Source organism: Sciurus carolinensis, chromosome 14 (assembly GCF_902686445.1).
Source record: "Sciurus carolinensis chromosome 14, mSciCar1.2, whole genome shotgun sequence".
Lineage (NCBI taxonomy): Eukaryota > Metazoa > Chordata > Mammalia > Rodentia > Sciuridae > Sciurus > Sciurus carolinensis.
In genome coordinates this window covers 38,987,769-39,008,789 of record NC_062226.1, presented here as the reverse complement: position 1 = coordinate 39,008,789, position 21,021 = coordinate 38,987,769, and the positions used below count along the sequence as shown (strand labels likewise).

Below are 21,021 nucleotides of genomic sequence, written 5' to 3'. Positions count from 1 at the left end.
TTGCCTTGCAAGCACAAGGCCCTGGGTTCAATCCCCAGCACCGCAAAAAAAAAAAAAAAAAAAAAGAATCCACATTCTTTAAAACCCAGGAATTTCCAACTTAGAGTGTGTGAATGATTCCAAACCTCTTAGAAAGCAATGTGGCAGTATGAACTGGTACTATCAAGAATGACCATAGAAATTCCTCTCTAGAAATTTACCCCAAGAAGTAATTCAACTGGAGAAAAGAGTTATACCCTAGAAAAATGTTCACTATGACAAAAGACCCAGAATAGCCAAAGCAATCCTGGGCAGGAAGAGTGATACAGGAAGTATCACAATACCAGACCTTAAACTCTACTATAGAGCAATAGTAACAAAAATGGCATGGTATTGGCACCAAAATAGACAGGTAGACCAGTGATGCAGGATAGAAGACATGAAGACATACCCACATAAGTACAGTTATCTCATACTAGACAAAGGTGCCAAAAACTTACAATGGAGAATAGATAACCTCTTCAACGAATGGTGCTGGCAAAACTGGAAATCCATATGCAGTAAAATGAAATTAAACCCCTATCTCTCAAACTGTATAAAACCCAACTCAAAATGGATCAAGGATCTAGGAATTCTGAGACCCTTCACCAAATAGAAGAAAGAGGAGGCCTGAATTGGGCTGGGGAGATAGCTCAGTTGGTAGAGTGCTTGCCTCGCAAGCCCAAGGCCCTGAGTTCGATCCCCAGTACTGCAAAAAAAAAAAAAAAAAAGTAGGCCTGAATCTCTATCACATTGGCTTAGGACCAGACTTCCTTAACAAGACCCCAGAGCACAAGAAATAAAAGCAAGAATCAATAAGTGGGATAGATTCAAACTAAAAAATTTTTTCTCAACACAGGAGACAATCAATAATGTGAAAAGAGAGCCTACAGAGTGGAAGAAAATCTTTTCCACACACACTTCAGACAGAGCACTCATCTCCAAAGTTTATAAAGAACTTAAAAAACTTTGTACTCAAAATACAAAGAACCCAATCAAAAAATGGGCTAAGGAAATGGGCAGACAATTCACAGAAGATAGACAGGTGATCAATAAATATATGAAAAAGTGTTCATCGTTCCTAGTAATTAGAGAAATGCAAATTAAAACCACCCTAAGATTTCATCTAACTCCAATTAGAATGGCTATTAACAAGAACACAAACAATAATAAGTGTTGGTGTGGATGTGGGGAAAAAGACACACTCATACATTGCTGGTGGACTTGCAAATTGGTGCAGCCACACTGGAAAGCAGTCTGGAGATTCCTCAGAAAACTTGGAATGGACCCACCATTTGACCCAGCTATCCCACTCCTCAGTTTATACACAAAGGACTTAAAATCAGCAAACTACAGTAACACAGCCACATCAATGTTTATAGCAACTCAATTCACAATAGCTAGATTGTGGAACCAACCTAGATGCCCTTCAATTGACGAATGCATAAAGAAACTGTGGTATATATACACAATGGAATATTACTCAGTCATAAAGAAGAATAAAATTAAGGCATTTGCAGGTAAATGGATGAAGTTGGAAAATATCATGCTAAGTGAAATAGGCCAAGCCCAAAAAACCAAAGGTCAAATGTTTTCTCTGATAAGTGGATGATGATACATAACGAGGGAGGGATGGAGAGAAGAATGAAGGAACTTTGAATGGTGCAGAGGAAAAGGAGTGGGACGGGGTGGGAGAAGGAAAGATAGTAGAGTGAGGGAGACAGTATTACCCTGGGTATATGTATGATTGCATGAATGGTGTGAATCTACATTGTGTAGAATTATAGAAATGAAAAGTTGTATCCCATTTGTGTACAATGAATCAAAATGCAGTCTGTAAAAATAAAAAAGATTTTAATAAAAAAATAAAAGAAAAAAGAAAGATGTTCATTATGATTATCTATGGTAGTGAAACCTGCAATGTATGATAAGGGAAAATGATAAGGAATATCTATAAAGGTACCAGACAGCTGCAACAGAAGATAATTAGGATAATTATAAGCAAAATAAAGGTTTAGAAGACGTTGGACAAAAAGAGCTGAATAGAAATGGTTTCATGCAAGGACTGCAACACAATAAAAACATGCATGTGGAAAACAACAGCGAATTTTATTTAGAGTTGTAGATAGAAATATTTTAACATTTAATGTGGTAACATTCTATTTTCAACTAAAAATAGGAGGAAATCCTATAAAGCAAAATCCAAAATCATCACCAATAAGAATTATAGTAGTACCCTCCCTCCCCTTATTTAGTTTAGTTTCCTTGGGTTTCAACTGAGATTTGAAAATATTAAATGGAAAATTCCAGAAATAAACAATTCACAAATTTTAGATAATTTTTATTACAACATATTGTTAGAGTGGTTCTATTTTTACTAGTAGTTATTATTGTTAATCTCTTACTGTGAATTTAGAAATTAAGTAGTCTCAGAATGTGTTGGATCATATATTATGGGACCAATACTATCAATAATAAACAACAGCCAAGAACATGGTGGCCCAAATCTGTAATCCCAGTTATTTAAGAGGCTGAGGCTGTAGAATTCCAAGTTCAAGGCTAGCCTGAATAACTTAGTAAGACCCTGTCTCAAAATAAAAAATGAAAAGTACCGGGGCTATAGATCAGTTGCAAAATGCCACTGGGTTCAGTCCTCAGTACCAAAACAGATCCCACATATTCAGAGCTACGTGTTGGGCAGTGTTATTTTAAGACCTTTCATGGCCACTACCTAAATTTCACAACTATGATACTATTATTAGCTCGATTTTACAGGCAAGAACATTGAGGCACAGAGAGGATTAAAAACCTTCTCAAACTATATAATAGTGTGATAGAAACATTCCTAGTACTATTACTACTTGCTAAAATCTTTTTAAAAAATTTTTTTAGTTGTCAATATACCTTTATTTTATGTATTTATTTTTAGGTGGTGCTGAGAATCGAACCTAGTGCCTCACACATGTTAGGAAAGCGCTCTTCCACTGAGCCACAACCCCAGCCCATTGCTAAAATCTTTATGCCTGCTTAGACAGAGATAACAAAATTCTCAGGAGAGCCAGGTGCAGTGTGCACACTTGTAATCCCAGTGGCTTAGGAGAGTGAGGCAGGAGGATTGCAAGTTCAAAGGCAGCCTCAGCAACTCAGCAAGGCCCTAAGCAATTAGTGACACCCTGTCTCAAAATAAAGAAATAAAATGGGTCAGGGATATGGCTCAGTGGTTAAGCCCCTCACCCCCAGGTTCAATTTCTGGTACCAATATATATATATGACAGTAGAAACTTTACCATAAGAGTTCTGAAAAAAAGAGTGAGTAGGTGGGTAGTGAGCTTCACAGGGAATTTCAGAGACCTTTTGTATTATATATATATGTTCTCTAGGTAGAGAAGAAAGCAAAGACAATAGGCTTAGTCCACCCAAATTTCAGAAAAGCAACATGAACTAAAGAATTCTAGACTTGCCTAAAATGATATGAAGAATTAGCAGAAACACAAGGACCAAGACTTGGAATCCACACCACAGTGGTCTTTAAGGTTGGTCCCTATCCCCCAGAGACTATGAAGTCTGCCTTCTCTGTAGCTCTCATGCCCTGTACTTGCCTCCCTTTGGTCCCCTCAGCTTTCCAATGTCCAGAACAGTCCCAACTGCACCATCTTATTTCTCTTTTATCATCTCCTGCTTCCTCTGCCTTCATTTCTCTTTCTCTCTCTCCAGTCCTATGGGTAACTGTGCAACAGCTGGAACTTCAGCTATGTGACTGCAACTAAAAGGAACCACAAGTGACCTTCAGCAGTAGACCCCTGCCCTTCCCAACAAGTCAGACAATTCAAACATACTGACAGGCAGGGATGCCAAAATCAGTGTTTAGAAGGGAGGGCCTTCATTTTGACTCTGGCCCTGGCCCAGACCACCATTTGGCTCCCTGCACTTCCTCAGTGCCTTCAAAGCACCCAAGTCTTCCTCTCTCTGACTACACTACATTGCCAGAGTCTGTCCACTGCTAACAGGCTTTGCAAGAACAGGGGTCAATCCTTGTTTATGTCTATCTCCCATGCTTCATATAGTGTAGTTACTAGTAATAATTTGCAGAATAAGCAAACCAGTCTTCCTTGGGGCCCCTAATTCTAACCATTCTTGGCCTGGCAGAGACTCTGTTCAGGCTGCCTGAAGTACTCACCTGAAGCCAGCAGCTACCCAACACCTATGCTCCTATAATACAAACACCAGCTTCTCTGAGCCCCACTGAACTCAGAGCCCTTTCCTGTTTTTTTTTTCAAGCTGGTGGTGTCCTACCAGCAGCTCTGTAGTTCAGGATGTCAAAGGCAAAAGGACATTATGCAAAACAGGAAGAAACTTTTAAAGAAAATGCTAAAGACATTTTTAGAATGTACCCTGTCATGGGGCCAAGCAATTATTAAACCCCTGCCAGGGCCCTTCCCCATGACAAGGCCCATTTGGTGGGGCAGGAAAGAGCCTGACCTCATACTCTGTGGGTCAGGCTGGTCTGACAAAATCCTATCCCTTCCCTCAGAGCAGCCTCACTATAACTCCGCAGACCTTTTGCCAAATGACCCCTGGCAGATTCTCAACAACAAATCATACCTCAAAAGAGAATTTGCTCTACGGAGGACATTCAAAATGGAGTGATTTCAAAATATACTCCTTGGGAAGAGCCAGGTTCACCAACCTATGGCTTATTGATCTAACCCACCAAGTTCCCACTGAGAGCTAGGCTCTGCTGGTCTCTAACGCTTCTCCATAAGAGAATTCCTGGAAACCTAAAGGTTTCCACTCCACAGCCCCTCCCCAGAACTTAAGTACACGTGGAAATTAAAAAGCTTGCTGTATGTTTCAGAATCTGATTTGGTAGCTTTTCCCCACCCCTCATGTGTCACGTCTCAGTGATGTCAATAGCAGTGGGTAAGCTCACTGTTATTCACCCAGCACCCAGCCCCAAGCCACAGCAAGCCACGTAAGCCTAGCCCAGGGACTCTGCGGCTAAGGAAACAAATGGGGAAGTTACTGAGAAAGCATCACTCCTGCTGATTCTGTTCATAGCAGATCTCTGCTCAGCCTGATCTATCCAGCAGCCTGGCCCTCTGCCCCTGCCCCAGGCACTTCCTGGACCTAGTTTCCTTTTTAATCAGAATTCTAGATACATTATTCAGCAATAGGCAATATTCATCTGCCAGCATTAAGCAAACCTATAATTTCTGATGGGTCTATCCCTTTGTAAGACTGGCTAAAAACCTAGCCCTTCACAAAAAGCATTTACCCTTTTTCCATTTCAGAAAGTTCTTCTAAAGAAATCTACAACAAAATAAAAAGACTAAGATTTTTTGCACAATCTTTATCAGACTACTAAGATCCACCACCACTACCAGCTGGGGATCAAACCCAGGGCCTTCTACCACTGTCCTACATCCCCAGACCTTGCATCACTTTTTACAAAAAGGAGGAAGAAATTAGCCCCACTCACCCTCTAAAATAAAAGATAAAGCAAAGCAAGACCCACAGCCCCAGCCCCAACATTTGTCAGGCAATTCATTCTCCTCTCTCTAGACTTTGTGAGGGGCTTGGGAGAGGTGGCTAGAGAAACAGCCACATAGCACAACCAGAGCAGACATTAAATGGCTGCCAAAGAATTCAACAACAGTTACTTATGTAGCTCCTGACCTCCATTTGTGTAGGGAGGGGTGAGCTGAAGCCAGGCTGAACAGTGGAACCTGGAACAATGTGTGACTCACCTCTCTGTTTTCTAAGGACAAATCCCTTAAGGCCACATTCACCCAATCAAACCTTGTCCCTCACCCCCAATCCACCACAACCCTCCAACTTGGAGGTCTCTGACTTCCAGAACAGGATCTTGTTATCTCTGCTCAGGCCTCACCTTGCCCTGCATAGTCCCAGATAAGCAGCTAAGGTCTTTACAGTCACAGTCACAGTTTGGCTCCCAGGAACCCCTACCAAGTTTAGGGACAAGAGAGACCCCATGGAGGTCACTGAGTCCAATCCCATACTGTGTTAACTCCCAAAGGAGTCAGGGTCTAGGTGGCTAACCAAGGACCACACCAGGCTGTACCAGATCAAATGTAAATATGTCATAGTACCAGGTCCTCAAAGGATTTATGTCAAAATGGAGTCTATTTGTCTTAAGCAACTGGATTGCCACTCTACTGGGAAAGAAAAACCAGAATTTCCAGGTGAACATGGATTTGGACAGAATTCTAGTCTATATCTCTTGGCAGAAATAGGCAGGGAACAAGGCACAGGAGGCACTGGGTAAAGGGACAGTGGGAGAAATCACCAGGTTGGACCACAGAATAACTAGACCCTTCACTCACAGTCATAGCCCATCTGAGCCCAAGGGGATGATCCTGCCATCTTTGCTCCCAAAGTCTGAATGGTCCCCAGGTTGGTTCCCAGGTTCAATGCTTGAACAGTCTTGGCTCTAACTGCCCCATCATTCCCAGCCCATAAATTAGCCTGGTTCCAGCCTGGAAACCCCTACCCTGCTGCTACCCAAAGACCATAATACCCAGGTATATGGCTGTTGATGTCTCATTATAATCATTATAAAGCAGCAAGTTAAGATTACCCAGCAGAACTAATGCACAGCTTCAGAAATTAGAGGAAATTTTTCACACAATCAAAACCAGAACTGGAGAACTTTGATATCTACCCTCAAGTGTCTGAAAGAATAAAGGGAGAGAGGGTGTGGGCTGGGGAGAGGGTAAGAGGAAACACACACACACACGCTGCACACACTTTGGTTTCCCTAAGTGACATCAACACTTTAATTAATCTCCCTTGCCTAAACCAAGAGTACCTACAGGGGAGACATTTTGTCTTCTTTGTAGCTCTAGCGTTCAATATAGACACAGTACAGATACACTGTTGTAACTGAATGAAGTTACCTGATGTCTTTTCCATAAAGAACTTCCATGTAAGATCTTTCAGATGACCTGAGGCAGCACTATAGGGTTAAAGTTTAAACTGCTGATGGAAAGGGAATGAATACCTTATGATTAAAACGAATGGCAAAAGGGCCTCCATTGTTCAAGATAAACAACAAAAGCCGGGCATGGTGGCACAGGCCTGTAAATCCAGCAGCTCAGGAGGCTGAGGCAGGAGGATTGTGGGTTCAATGGCAGCCTCAGCAACCTAGCAAGACCTTAAACAACTCAGTAAGACTCTGTCTCTAAATAAAAAACAATAAAGGGCTCTGGATATGGCTCAATGGTTAAATACACATGGATTCACTCCCCAGAACCAAAAAAAAAAGAATAACAAGAAAATATCAAACTGATACAAACAGATCTTGCACAATCCCTTGGCCAAAAGTAACTGGGACCCTCATTTAAATGCATTTCCATGAATTGGGCACAGTGGCAGTGCATGCCTATAATCCCAGTGGCTCAGGAAGCTGAGGCAAAAGGATTGCAAGTTCAAAGTCAGCCTCAGCAATTTAGCGAGGCCCTAAGCAACTTAATGAGACCATATCTCTAAATAAAATATTTAAAAAGAAGCTGGGGGGCTGGGGTTGTGGCTCAGTGGTAGAGTGTTTGCCTGGGTGTGAGGCACTGGGTTCAATTCTCAGCACCACATATTAAAAAATGAATAAAATAAAAGGTCTAGCAACATCTAAAACAAAATTTTTAAAAAAGGGGGGGCTAGGGATACAGCTCAGTGGTTAAGCACCCCTGGGTTCAATCCCTAGTACCAAATAACAAATACATTTGCATGTTGAAAGATAGAAGAAGGAGGCACATTTTTGACAGTGTATACAGGCCCACTAAGTGATTTGCAAGATATTCATGAATATTGCTATGTAAACTATAAATATGCAAGTTCATGATCCACCCTTTGTTCACCCTTTGAGTTCCTTGCCACTCTGTCTATGGAGTAGCCACTTTGCTGTCTGGCAATTCTGCCTATGGGATAGCCACCTTGCTATATTAATCAATGCAATAAATTATTTTAACCCTCTCTGTGCTAGCCCTGTTTGATTTCTATCCTGCAATGAGCTAAAGGACCTGCTGGGCCAGAGACAGACACAGATATACCTTGCAATGATCAGGCCACCTCTGAGCCTCTGCACTAGGTATGTACTGTACCACAGGCAATACCTTAGGAAAGAGCACTGGAGAGTCCATTCCTGGGATGTTATGGTTCCAAGAAGTCATAGTCTGATTACAATCCCACATTTGGCTCTTGTTCCCCATGCCCCAAAGAGCTTCCACTTGATTTATCTGAGGTCCTTCTGCAAAAGGAAGAGGCTGGGGTGTAGCTCAAGGGTAAGGTGTTTGCCTACCACGTGTGAGGCCCTGGGTTTGATCTGAAGCACCACAGGAAAGAAAACCTTCAGTGGGCACGAAAGGTGGCTGAGGCTTAGTCTCCATAAACACGAGGGAAATTGGTTCATGAACAAGTGTTCTCCTGGGTCCCTGGCTACCTGCTGTTTGCTAGTCTTGGTACCCAGTTCTACGTCAGAGCCTTCCCCTTTAAACAAATGAAGAGCATCTCCTCAAGGCACAGTTGGGAGAGGGGCCGCTGGGATTTGAGCAATCCAGAACTCACTCCCTGCCCTCTTAAGGGAACTATGCCAAATGCACTAAGCCCCAGCTAAGCCCCCAGGCCTGGCCTGTATCCCCAACCAGTTCAGACTTATGTGCTGCCCATCTTCCCCCACCCCAACACTCTCTGGGGCTGCCTGTGGCACAGCCAGTCAAGTCATGTTGAGTTGCCGCCAAATCTGAGCAGAGATAAACATTCCGGGAAAAGAAACGCAAGACTGCTGCTCCTCCCCTCTCAGGCAAACACCCAGGTGGCCAGAAGAGAGCCCCATTGCCAGGGTCAGTGGAGCAGATCCTGCAAGGCCCCTTGAGGGCCTGAGACAGGACTAGGGAAAGAGGCCCAAAATACCAGAGAAAAAAAATTCCCTTAGGAAAGGCCCACCTCCCTCATTGTAGAACTCACTTCCAGGGGGCCTCATGTTAGTTAGTACTGTGGCTCTAAATATTACAACCTGCCCCAAGTCACACAGATGGTATATGTGGAGGCAGGATTCTAACCCAAGCCTATTTACAGTCTATTCCAATGCTCTGCCAACCCAGTGTCACATCAATGACCCATAAGTCCAGTCTAGTGCCTTTCTGCCTCAAACCCACCAGCTTTCAGTTGTGAGGGATTGAAGCATCTGGCCCAGATCTCTGGACACCAAAGTAGAGCCAAGTTGGAGAAAGGAACTGCAAGTAGTGAAAAGGCCACAACTCTAAACCCCGTGGATGCTTTCTCCCACCAACCTCAAAACCAGCCCGCAAGGGCTTTGACTGACACCTGCCCAATTGAACAGATGGGCTCAACTCCCCTAACCCGCACAGAATCAGGCAGACTTTCAGCTTTTTCAAGACCCTTCCTGCCTAGGAACCTCCATTCCAAGAGCTGCACCCAATCATTCAAATCTAATGGTTCAATTAAAATGAAAAGACCTCGACACTCATTTTTAGGGCTGCTGCCTAGCAGCAGACTAAACGTCACAGTCCCATGCAAAGTCACATGAAGTCAGCCTAAAGCCTCTCTCCACATCCTCTAAAACATTATTTCACAGGAAGTCCTTTCAAGCAACCAATTTCAGAATCAATTTAGCAATACGAGTAACTGGTAAAAAGCTGATCACTAATGACACCATATTACAAAACAAAACAAAGCAGAGCTATGGTTATTACTGTGTCTCCCATACCTTAGTGAGAAAACCCTGTGCCTTCAAAGCCAATCTAATAAACCTGGGGTACTTTCCTTTGATTTGCTAATTAAGTTATCTTTTGTTCTGCACAAGGTCCAAGCAACAATCAAAACCAAAAGCAAACAAACTGGCTTCTCTGTGGTCTGAGGACTCACTCTTTCTCCTTTTCTCTACTGTTCAGAACCATCTCCATGTGAGTCTGAGAAAATGGAACTACAAGTTCTCAAATCACATTACTATATTATTATTAGCAGTCACATACTGAGTTTGTACTATGTGTCATGTATTTATTGTACACAACCTCTTAGTCCTAAAGGGACTAAGATAAGCATCAACAACCCCATTTTACACATGAAGGAAAAAACCCTATAAACATGCCTAAAGTTAGACATTTAGCAGTAGGGCAGAATCTATTTTATGGGACTACTATGCTTCCTAGATTAACCACCAAGTCTGAAGGAATTCAATTTTCTGCATTAAGAAAGTCCTCCTCTACAATATGTGTAATCAGAAAAATGAGAGATTACGCTCCATTTATATATGATCTATCAAAATGTATAAATTCATTCATCGGTTATGTACCATAAATAGAACAAATTTTTTAAAATTTTAAAAAAGAAAGTTCTATCATTACCACAATTTGTGTCTCTGACCAATTCCAAGCAGTTCCTACAAATATGATATTAAAATATTGAAGTAATTATTGGAGAAATTGAGCAAGAGCATGTAGGAAGGTCTGCTTTGCCAAGGCTCTCTGGGAACATGACAAAGATATTGGCAGGATGCCTGCCAGGGCCCCTTGCTCAGAACAACATTCTCTAAAATCTGGCATTAGAAATAAGCAACCACCTGTCTGGTAACTCTGGAAGCAACCTGTGGCTGCTTCAGGTCTACAGGTTGTGGTTACAGGTCAAGGAGAGGTTCAGGCTGGGTTCATTGTCCTCCTAACTTAAGAATGCAAACTCACCTACCCAAGGTCCCGACCCAAACTGAAACAGGCAGGAGGCCAAGGCTCAGATCATCTGGGCAAGTAGCACCAGGAAGGGGCAACCCAGCACTGACTGGTTACATTTTAGTCCTCCAGCCCCCAAGATACACAAGCCCTATGTCCCCAGAGAGGTCCTGCTCACTTAGGTTTGGGGAAAACTACAGGAGGAGGAAGCTGGGGAGCTCCCCCTTCCTCCCCTCCCCAGGGCCTCAGGCCAGGGATCTACACAGAGGAGGAAATGAACACAATCCTGACTACTGAGAACCTACCCTCATTAATTAAATCCTTACTTACATTGTTTCGTTTACTCTTCCAAAACAATCCTCTAAATAGGTACCATTTATTATCTCCATATACCAGAAAAGAAACCGGATGTTTAGAGAAAAGTTACTTGCTCAAAAGTTCGGGACAAAACTTAATCTACAGCCAGGAGTGGCTCTATTAAACGACAGATGTGAAGGAGTAGGTCGACTCTCTTCCCTACTGGGAGTCTCACTGTCAGTCCCCCAAACCGAAGTGGGTTACTCTGAGACGCCTGGAAGTTCAGAACAGAGTTAACATGGCAAGACTGCTCCAAGTCCTAAGCAGACCCAAACTACAACACTTTCTGAACCTTGGGCCAGAACAGGGACATCTCCAAGGCCTCCTTTGGATCAGGGGCCAAAGTGGCCTGCGGGCTTTCCTATAGGGTACTGCCCCAGCCTGTAAGAATCCCCCCATGGGACACCATCCAACCTCTCTCAACCATCCGGCCCAGAGCCTCTCTTTGGGATTAAGCATTCTTATGTGGAATAGGGAGGCTAGCAGTCGTGGAAGAGGGAATTAGGGAATGGACTGAGGATTCCCGTCCGGAAAATCCAGGAGAGTCCCTCTCTTCCAACTGGTGCACTTGAGTCCTTACCGAGCAACGGGGACTCTTCAGGGCAAGCAAGCAGCGACAGTGCTGTGGAGGACACTGGAGCCGAAGTCAAGTTGCTCGCGAGGCCAGGGCCAGAATTTGCACCAGCGCTGGAGTCGAGACCCGGGCGAGGCTCAGAGGAGACGCCTAAAGGAGGCGGCGGTCGGGCCCCGCCGGGCCGGAGCTCCCCGGAGGTCTGCCCGCTGGAGGTGGCGCCGTTCGAGCCGCCCTGCAGCGGTGTAGAGACTCCGACAAGCTGGGGCAAGCGTCTTAGGTCGCGACCGGCCAGGTAGTAGACGAGGGTGACGCCGAGGTGCAGCGCGCAGACGGCCACGAGCAGGCGGCAGGCCCGCTGTAGGGACGCGCCGGGCATCGCGGCGCTGCCGCCCAGAAGTGGCTCCCGAAACCTCATCTTCCCGCCGCTGCTTTAAGAGGGGGGGTGGGCTACGGGCGAGGAGGGCGGCCCGCCTGCGGGCCGCCGGCCAGGCGCTGCCAGACCGCGGTGACTGGGGGAGGGTCTAGAAGGGGCGGGGGCGAGGGAGCGCTGGCGGCGGCGGACGCGGACTCTCGGGGCAGTCGGACCCGGGAGCCACCCGAAGGGCGCCGGAGGCGCGGGCGGGGGTGGGGCGGGGCCGCCGGTGGAGGCGGGGCCGTGAGCGGGGTTTTCAGGACGAGAGGGAGAGGGCGGGGTCTCTGGGTTGCTGGATCGGAGGCGGGGCCGTCGGGGAGGAACTGTGTATTGGAGGCGGGGCGGCTCCGAGGGGGCGCGGCGCGCAGCTTTCTGCCTGCCCGCCCAGAAGCCCCAGGGTAGTACTCCGGCTTCTACGTCCAGCCGCACACCTCTTACTGAGCTTTGGCAGTGGGGCTTAGGTCGCTATCAAACCGCACCTCCTCCCCGCCACCGCCAGACAAGCTGCCTTGGAGAGGCCCCGCCACTTCCTGGGGTACCCAAGAACTAGGGTGCGGGCTTAGGACTGCAGTTCATGAAGAGGGCGGAGAGGAAAGCAAGCAATATGTTTGCAGGAGTTGGGGGCCCCGGCGGCCTTCCAGCCGGTGATCCTCGGTAGGCCTGAGGGGTGAGGAACAGGGGCCAAGAAATGTTGCCTGGGGAACCAGCTTCTACGCCCCGCGAGGAGTGGGACAGCGCGGAGGGATTCTCTGTAACGTTCGAAACCCGCTATCTTAGCGTAACTGGGTCCCGACGCCTATGTGGGGGTTCTGTAAAAGGCAGTTTACACAGAGCCCTGAAGTGAAGATAATGGACAAGTTGGCATTTCTCTCGCCTCACTGTCGTTTGTGCAGAGCATCTCCGAGGATAGCCCAACTCAGTTCTGAGTGCATACCACGTCACGAGGACACATGCTTTGAGTGGGAGAGTGGCAAGAAGCTTCAGTCAGTAATTCCCAACACTGGCGTGCAGAGCACCCGTTTTTACAGTCTACACTGGGCTGGAACACAATTCTATGCAGTAGAAATTGTTCCCAGTTTACAGATAAAGAGTTCAGGGCCCAGGGAAGTTAAGATCCTACAGTTGATGAGCGGCAGAACTCTGGCTCCAAAACCCTTAACACACACATTTACCCCTTGTTGATTTGCAAATAAAGACTGGAGGCTCTGTGGGTGACTTTAGCACTGAAACCCCTGTACCTAGTTTTGAACTACCTGGTGCTTGAATGACCTCATCCCAGAAAAAGACTCATGTAGGGGCTGTCATTTATGTGGATGTTGAGGGAGGGAAGCTGAGGGGCTCTCGCAGCTAAGTCGGAGGTAAGAAATGTTAACACTGGCTACTGTATTTTGAGAATTTACGTATGCCATGCAATAGGTATTGTTACTGTTTCCACTAAGTAGATGAGAAAAACGAGGCCAGGGAGTGAACACTTGGTTATTGCTGGACACCAGACCCCCCACATCCTCTGCATTCCATTGGCCACTCCTCAGTCTTTTGGACTTTTTTCCCAGTTGTTGAGGAAAGCCCCAGGCCATGTAGTCCGTGATTCTCTTTTCTGTCTTACTCTCTCACTCCCTAGAGGTGATTTAGAACATCTTTTTGCAAAATTTCTGTCTGTCTCTCTCATATCTCTTCCCTGACCTCCAGTCACGTATCTGTGTCTCAAATTCAACACATCCTGCCCTAACAACCTAATGGCTATATTCCACTCCCATACTCACCTTCCTCAGGAGTGGCACCATTATTCATCCAGTTTCCCAAGAACAAAAACTAAAAGATGTCCCTGATGTGCCTCTTATTCCCAAATGTCATTTCCAGTTCCTAGGTAAGTCTTGTCAGTGTTACCTTGAAAAATATCAGAAATCAGCTGAGCAGTGTGGCCCACACCTGTAATCCCAGTGACCTGGGAGGCTGAGGCAGGAAGATTGTAAGTTCAAAACCAGCCTCAGCAACTTAGCAAGACCCTGTCTCAAAAAAAAAAAAAAAAAAAAAAAAAAAAGGCTGGGATGTGACTCAGTTGTTAAGTGCCTCTGGGTTAAATCCCAGGTGGGGTGGGGGGAAGAATTTGTTAACTCTGCCACAATCATTGTGGTCCAAGCTACCACCATCTCAGAACCTGAGTTCTCTAGTTCCTTGTTAATTCTTCCACCCACTTCCATACCTCTCCCCAGTTCTTCTTTCTTCCTTCTTCAGGCCTTTGTACTTGCTATTCACTTAGCTGGAAACACTGCCACATTTCATTTGAGTTCCTCAAATGCCACCTTATAAGAATGACCTTCTTAAACTCTCCTATATAGGAGATATAGCCTATATAGGATATAGGATATATGTATAGGATATAGGATATATAGGATAGCCTCATGTCCAAATCTGCTTAACCAGCTTTTTTTTTTTTTTTTAAAGGCAGGTACCAATACCTTACATTATGTGTTTATTTTCTGTTGTCACCTTCATTAGAAGATCAGCTTCATATGGTCAGGAACTCTCTCTCTTGCTCACTATTAGAGAGAAAGTAGAACTAAACCTGGCACATAGTTGGTACTTAATAAATATCTTTTAAGAGACTTGGCAAATGAATATTTGCGGGTTTTGTTGTAGTTGTTCAGCTTTTTTGTGGTTGGCGGTGATTTTTGTTTCAGTGTTTTGTTTGTTTTTGTTTTGGCAGTGCTGGAAATAGAACCCAGGGCCTCACATGCACATGCTAGAGAAGTATACTGTACTAGCGCCTCATGATCAGCCTGATGATCATTTGATATAGGATGGGAGAAAGGGAAAAATTATTGCTAAATTATTTTAGGACACAAATTCAAGAGTTGTTTCTAAGAAGTTAGTAAGGGTGAATCTAACCACAGCAGCCTACACCTAGAGAAAATTCTTCCTGGCCAATGAGTAAGAATGAGGCGATCAGTCCTCTGAAACATGAGGAAAGAGAAAAACAGGTACAGACAATGCCAGAAGACAGTATTAGAGGAGAATTAGGGTCATAGACCTGTTGCATGACCCGATATGGCCAGGAATCAAGGAAAAGGAGCACTTGCTAATTGTCCATCCCTCAAGAAGATGGAAAATCCACTGAGACCTGAGCACTAGCCTCACCAATCTTTGATCCAAAGGTACTTGGAATCAGTAAATTTCTTACTTCAGAAAAGTCCAGAAATCTTCAAGACTGCATTGTCCAGCTTCTCAATAGGAACTGGTATTAGAGAACAAAGAAACAGACTCAAGCAATCTTTTTCCCAACTGTCCCCAGCTCTTTCCACTTTCAACTTGTGTCAAGTAAAAAATTAACCCTATCAAGTGAGTCCCCTGGAGAAGTTGCAGGATTGCCTTGCCAAAAACTGGGGTCTAGGTTTGGTCATTAGCTCATCCAGTGCTCATCAGCCCAGAATCACCAGTTCCTTGTTTCCCCTACAGCTTGCTTTCAGCCTCTTATGTCCTTTGCTCTGCCCTCTCACAGCGCCCTCATACCCCTATCAGTTTACATTTGTGTTTCACCCTCATAGGTCAGAAGGGCATAGGACAGTACCTGGCACATGGGAGACATTTATTTCAAGATCTATTGCAGCATAACACATGACCCCAAAACTAAGTGTCTCAAAACAACCTCTCACAGTTAAGCTGTTAATTGGGCAGTTCTGCCTGCCATAGTGTTAACTGGAACATCAGTTCACAATTGAAGTTTCTAAGTAGTCTCACTCACATGGCTGGTAATCAGTGCTGGCTGGGCGCTCAGAACAGGTTGTGAGTCATGGGCCTCATTCTCCACATTGACCTCTTCCTAAAGATGCTCTTTCATACTCTTTCAATGAATCTGCTTGGGTATTATAGAGTATATTCCAAAAAGGAGCATTTCAAGAACAAGACAAGAAGATGCAGATCTTTTAAGGCCTTGTCTTAAGCATCACTTCTGTGGGCATTCTTCTGATTAAATCAAATTACAATACCTATCATCCACAAGGCCCTGGGTTCAATCCCCAGTATGTCAAAAAATGAATTAATGAATACGTACCTAAATACAAGTTATAGGCAGTCTAGATTCAAGGGAAGTAAAAATAGACTCTACTTTTTGATGGGAGGAGAGGCAATGAATTGGTAAACACCTTTAATCCACCATGGTTTGACCAGTAGCCACAAATATTTAGAATCTTCCACTCATAAAATATATTACTATTCTCCAAAGATCCCCCAATGGTGCATCCCGTTAAGAATTCAGGTGCAGGGCTGGGGATATAACTCCGTTGGTAGAGTGCTTGCCTTGTGAGCACAAGGCCCTGGGTTCAATCCCCAGCACCGCAAAAAAAAAAAAGAATTCAGGTGCAGAATTTCATCATCTAAATCAGCTCCAGGTATGGTTCCTAGGATTCAGGAACCTATGAATCATAAAAAAAAAAAAAATTGTTGTTGATATTCTCTCTCTCTCCCTGGACTATACAGTGTAAAAGTCACAAGGTAGCATTGAACAAGGTAGGACTCAAAACCGCATGGACAGTGTTTCAAAGCCCACCCAGTAGCAGGAATAGGGAAGGAGAGCAGCTCAGCACAGGTGTTAATGCCCAAGCAGAGTAAAAGGGCATCCAGGGAGTATCTCAAGGATCTGAGCATGGTTGGAGGACTTCTGTGAGATAGAGCAGTCCATGATGAAAGTTGAAGCCCAAGCAGGGCAAGGAGATTGTTAACTACAGGGAGACCAATTAAAAGGGAACTGTGTATATATGTGGTTAAAGACAATTATCCACATCTTTGACTGTCAGAGAAGGGAGTTATAAATATAGCCAGGGAGAAAACTAAAATGAATCCTTTGGTATTTTACTTGAATTTGAAAAATTGTGAGTTCATGGTTTTCATTTTAGAGATAGATTATGAAAGTAATACAGATGTAAGAGAATATCTCCATCTTTCTCTTTCTTCCCACCCCCTTGTGTAAGTGCATATATGTGTGTGTGCATGTGTAAATAGAAAATACCCAATGTAATGAAAACATTTAGCATCCAAATCTTGATTTCTAAATACCATTATCCTATAAAAAGACCTAGGTATACCTTAGAGAAAAGGCTGAATCCAGGGATGAATCAGGGATAGTACAAAGAGAACCTGGAAACCTTGTGCCAGAAAGTAAAGAGCCCAAAGGATAATGAGAATATGTCAAAAGGGAACAAAAGTTAGTTGGAAGGGACTCCCATTGGCCAACTGTGGAACAATTTGAGCACAGAAATAATGTAGATAGGAATCATTTATGAACAAAATAGGAAATTATGAGTCAGTAGTAAAATAAATGAAAGTTTGATGAGTAAAGGAACATTTATATAATTTCAAAGTACCACTCCATGAAATAATAATTGTGATGGGAAACATTAGAGAAATCCAAATTGTTAGACATTTTATTAAATAACCATCTCGAAATCTTTCAAAATGTCAATATCATGATACATCAGGAAAAGCTGGGGAACTGTTCCCATTATAACTGAAGGAAAATAAGGAGAAATTACAATTAAATGTGATTCTAAAGTGGATCCTTTGCTGTGCAGAATATAATTGGGACAACCAATGAAATTTGAGCAGGGACGACAGATAGGATGATAGTAACCTATCAATGTTAATTTCCTAATTTTGATGGTTAAATTGTGGCTATATTAGAAATATGCACTAAAAGATTTGGGGGTAATATGGCATCATGTCAAACTTATTCTTGAATAGTTTGAAAATTATTTGTACTAAACTTACAACTTCTGTGAGTTATCTTCTCCCATACATCCAACATATAATGGGAAAAAGAGGGGTAAACTACAAGAGACACCACAAAAGATACCCCATTTAGAAAGGTGGTTAATAAGAGGTACATGATAGGCATTAGTAAATCTGAAAGCCGATCATGTACTTGTGGACAATTCCCTGGGCTCCAGCTCTCAGGTCAGGGAATGTGATTCCATAGGGCTCTTATCTCTTGCCTCTGAGCTCTTGGCTCCATCTTTTGAGTTATTCTTCCTTTGCCATAAGAAACAGCCCTTGTTTGTAGCCAGTAACTTTTTCAAGATGATTCAATGGGTGCTCAATGTCCCCTTTTCATTTAAAACTCTCTTTGTTTATTTCTTGGGAGAAAAGCTGTGATTTTCCATGATTTCTGTTTTAATTTCACTCCACTAGATAAAAGACATACCCCCAATTCTCAGGAGAGGCCCTTCCGTCCTTTAGGCTGTGAGTCAGGGTACTGTGGGACAAACCCTTAATATTCTTAGCAGTACTTTGTCTAGATGAGAGGTTTAGGAGTCACTGTTTAAAATCTTTCTGAGATCTTAACAAAGGGTTTTATAGCCACATCCTGGACTCAGGAGCCAGGTCTACTGGGAGTGCCCTAGAATTCATTTTTCCTCTAGATTTTAATTTACTTTGAGCATTTTTTGCTGGTTATAGAAATTGTCCCGATCCCTCTTTAGTCCCTCTAAATTTTTCTTCAAACAGTAGTTCTTTCTTCCTGTACTTTTTCAAAGGCAGCTAAAAAGAGTCTGTTATAACTTTGTATATTTTGCCTGGGAATCTCCATACCAAGGACACAAATTCAGTTGTTACATTAGAAAATGTATCATAAATGTATTGTCATCTATGTTACTGCCTGTCAGAATATGTAATCTAGGTCTCCAATAACCTCCAATAACAATTTCCTCACTGGGCATGCATCTTCCTCACTGCCCTTCAGGACTTTGAAAGCTTCTTTTTTTCTTTTTTTCTTCAGTACCAGGGATTGAACCCAGGGGCACTTAACCACTGAGCCACATCCCCAACCCATTTTATTTTTTATTTTGATACAGCGTTCCAAGTCAATACTGTACATTTTAGTTTTTTGTTATGGAAGTATGCCAATTTCAGGGACAATTTCTTATCAATTATCTATTGAAGGAGTTGGCAAACTAGGTCCCATTGTCCAAATTGGGCCCACCACCTATTTTTATAAATGAAAATTTAGTAGAACTCAGCTGTGTTCTTTTGTTTGTATATTGTAAATGTGTGCTTTTGTGCTACAATGGCAAAGTTAAGAGACCATAACAAAGACCATAAACCCACAAAGCCTGAAATATTTACTGATTTTTGTTGTTGTTGTTGCAGTACTGAGAACTAAACCCAGAGCCTTGCACATTCCAGACAATTGCTGTACCACTGAGCTACACCCCCAGCCCTATCTGATCTCTTAGAGAAAAAGTTTTCCAGCCCCTGGTTTTATTGCTATAAAAAAGGAGAGAAGGGGGCTGGGGATATAGCTCAGTTGGTAGAGTGCTTGCCTCTCATGTGCAAGCCCCTGGGTTCAATCCCCAGCACCAAAAAAAAAAAAAAAAAAGGAAAGAGAAAAAAAAACTAAACTGACTACTCAAAAGTGAATTTCTGATAACAATAATATTTTGGTGTTTCTTTTAATTCTGTGCATTAACCAGGTGATTTTCTGCTTCATATAGTGTTAACTAGAATGATAGGTTGTCTGGAAGGTACAAATGACCTCATTCACCTGATTGGAAATTGGTGCTGGTTGCCAGTGGGAAGCTCATTTGGAACTGTTAGCTAGGTGTCTTAGTTCTCCCCCACGTGGGCCCCCATGCGGCAGCTTGGGCCCCCTCACAGACTGGTAGCTAGGTTCTAAGAAGGGGCATTCTACATGCACAGAGGGAAGGGAAAGATCTCTTAAGGCCAAGTCGTAGAAATTATGTGGTGATACATCTGCCACATTCTGTTAGCCAGTATAAGTCACAGGACCAGCCCAGATTTAAGGAGAGAGGAAATAGATTCCACATATTGATAAGAAATATGGTAAAGAATTTGCAGTTTATATGTATCCCAACACATATAAACTGCCTGTCAAAATGCTATCCCCTTCCACACTTTGTTCTCAGTGCCCAACTGTACTTTTTACCATGACCTGAAGTGGGGTCTACTTTCTCTTCTTATTCTACTACCTCAACCCCCACACACTGAGTCCACACTCCACTCAGTGGCCTTGGCCATTTATTCCCTGCAACATTTATATCCAGGACAGAATATATACTCACAGTCTGTTGGGGTTGAGTATTTGCCTTCAATACTGCTTTCTCAAATACAAGAAAGATACGGAAGCCTGGAACTGCCTTCAATGCTGTATCAGAAAGACTGTTGGAATGTTCTATCCATCTTAATTATTGGCATAATGATACTACTTAGCAAATAACCATCAAATCTAAGTATCATACAACAGTAAAGCATTCATTTTCACGTGCCCACAGGTTGGCTGGAACTGCTTTGCTTAAGGCTATAGATCAGTAAGCTGGGTAGATGAATCGACTCCATGTGTCTACTCTTCTGTAATGTCAGCCAAGGACATATTTTTCACATGGTATTGGCAGAAGCACAAATGGGAGAAGAAAAACATCTGAAGCTTCATAATAAGGTTGCTGGTTGAAACAGTCACCTCAACCAACATTCTTTCAGTCTAAACAAGTTGTATGGCCAGTCCAAGATGAGTGGGTCAGGTAACTATATTCTGCCTCTAGTGGGAGGAACTTTAGTTACTTGGCAAAGGAATTGGATATAGGGAGTAGTCAAGAATTGGGGATAGTACAATTCTCCCTTTAAAAAAAAAAAGGTTTTTTTCCTGGATATAGTACTGGCAATTCTGCTCACAATTTGCAAAACTGCTGGTCTCTTCTTTCCACCTCTCATTTCCTGCTTTTCCCAACCTACCCTCAAGGCTTGTTCAGATTTCAGGATTACAGGGAATACAAAAGGACACCAACTCTACCTTTATCCAGTGACGAATTTCCATGTATCACATACTCTCAGAGTTCATCCAGCTTTGTGTGCATACCTCCAGTGACAGGGAACTCACTATATCATAAGGTAACTCCATTGTCAATATCACTGATCTAGCTATCAAACATTCTTATATTAAGTTGAAACTCATCCTT

General features: G+C 43.4%; 1 protein-coding gene across 1 annotated transcript in view; it reads right to left on the bottom strand.

Moving 5' to 3' along the window:
• Positions 1–12,236, bottom strand: part of B4galt1 (beta-1,4-galactosyltransferase 1) — a 48,886-nt gene extending 36,650 nt beyond the window's left edge. The window contains exon 1 of the mRNA XM_047524134.1: positions 11,653–12,236. Within this exon, the coding sequence (XP_047380090.1) occupies positions 11,653–12,061 (409 nt within the window). The 5' untranslated portion in view covers positions 12,062–12,236. The remainder of the gene's footprint in view (positions 1–11,652) is intronic.
• Positions 12,237–21,021: the final 8,785 nt, after the last annotated feature.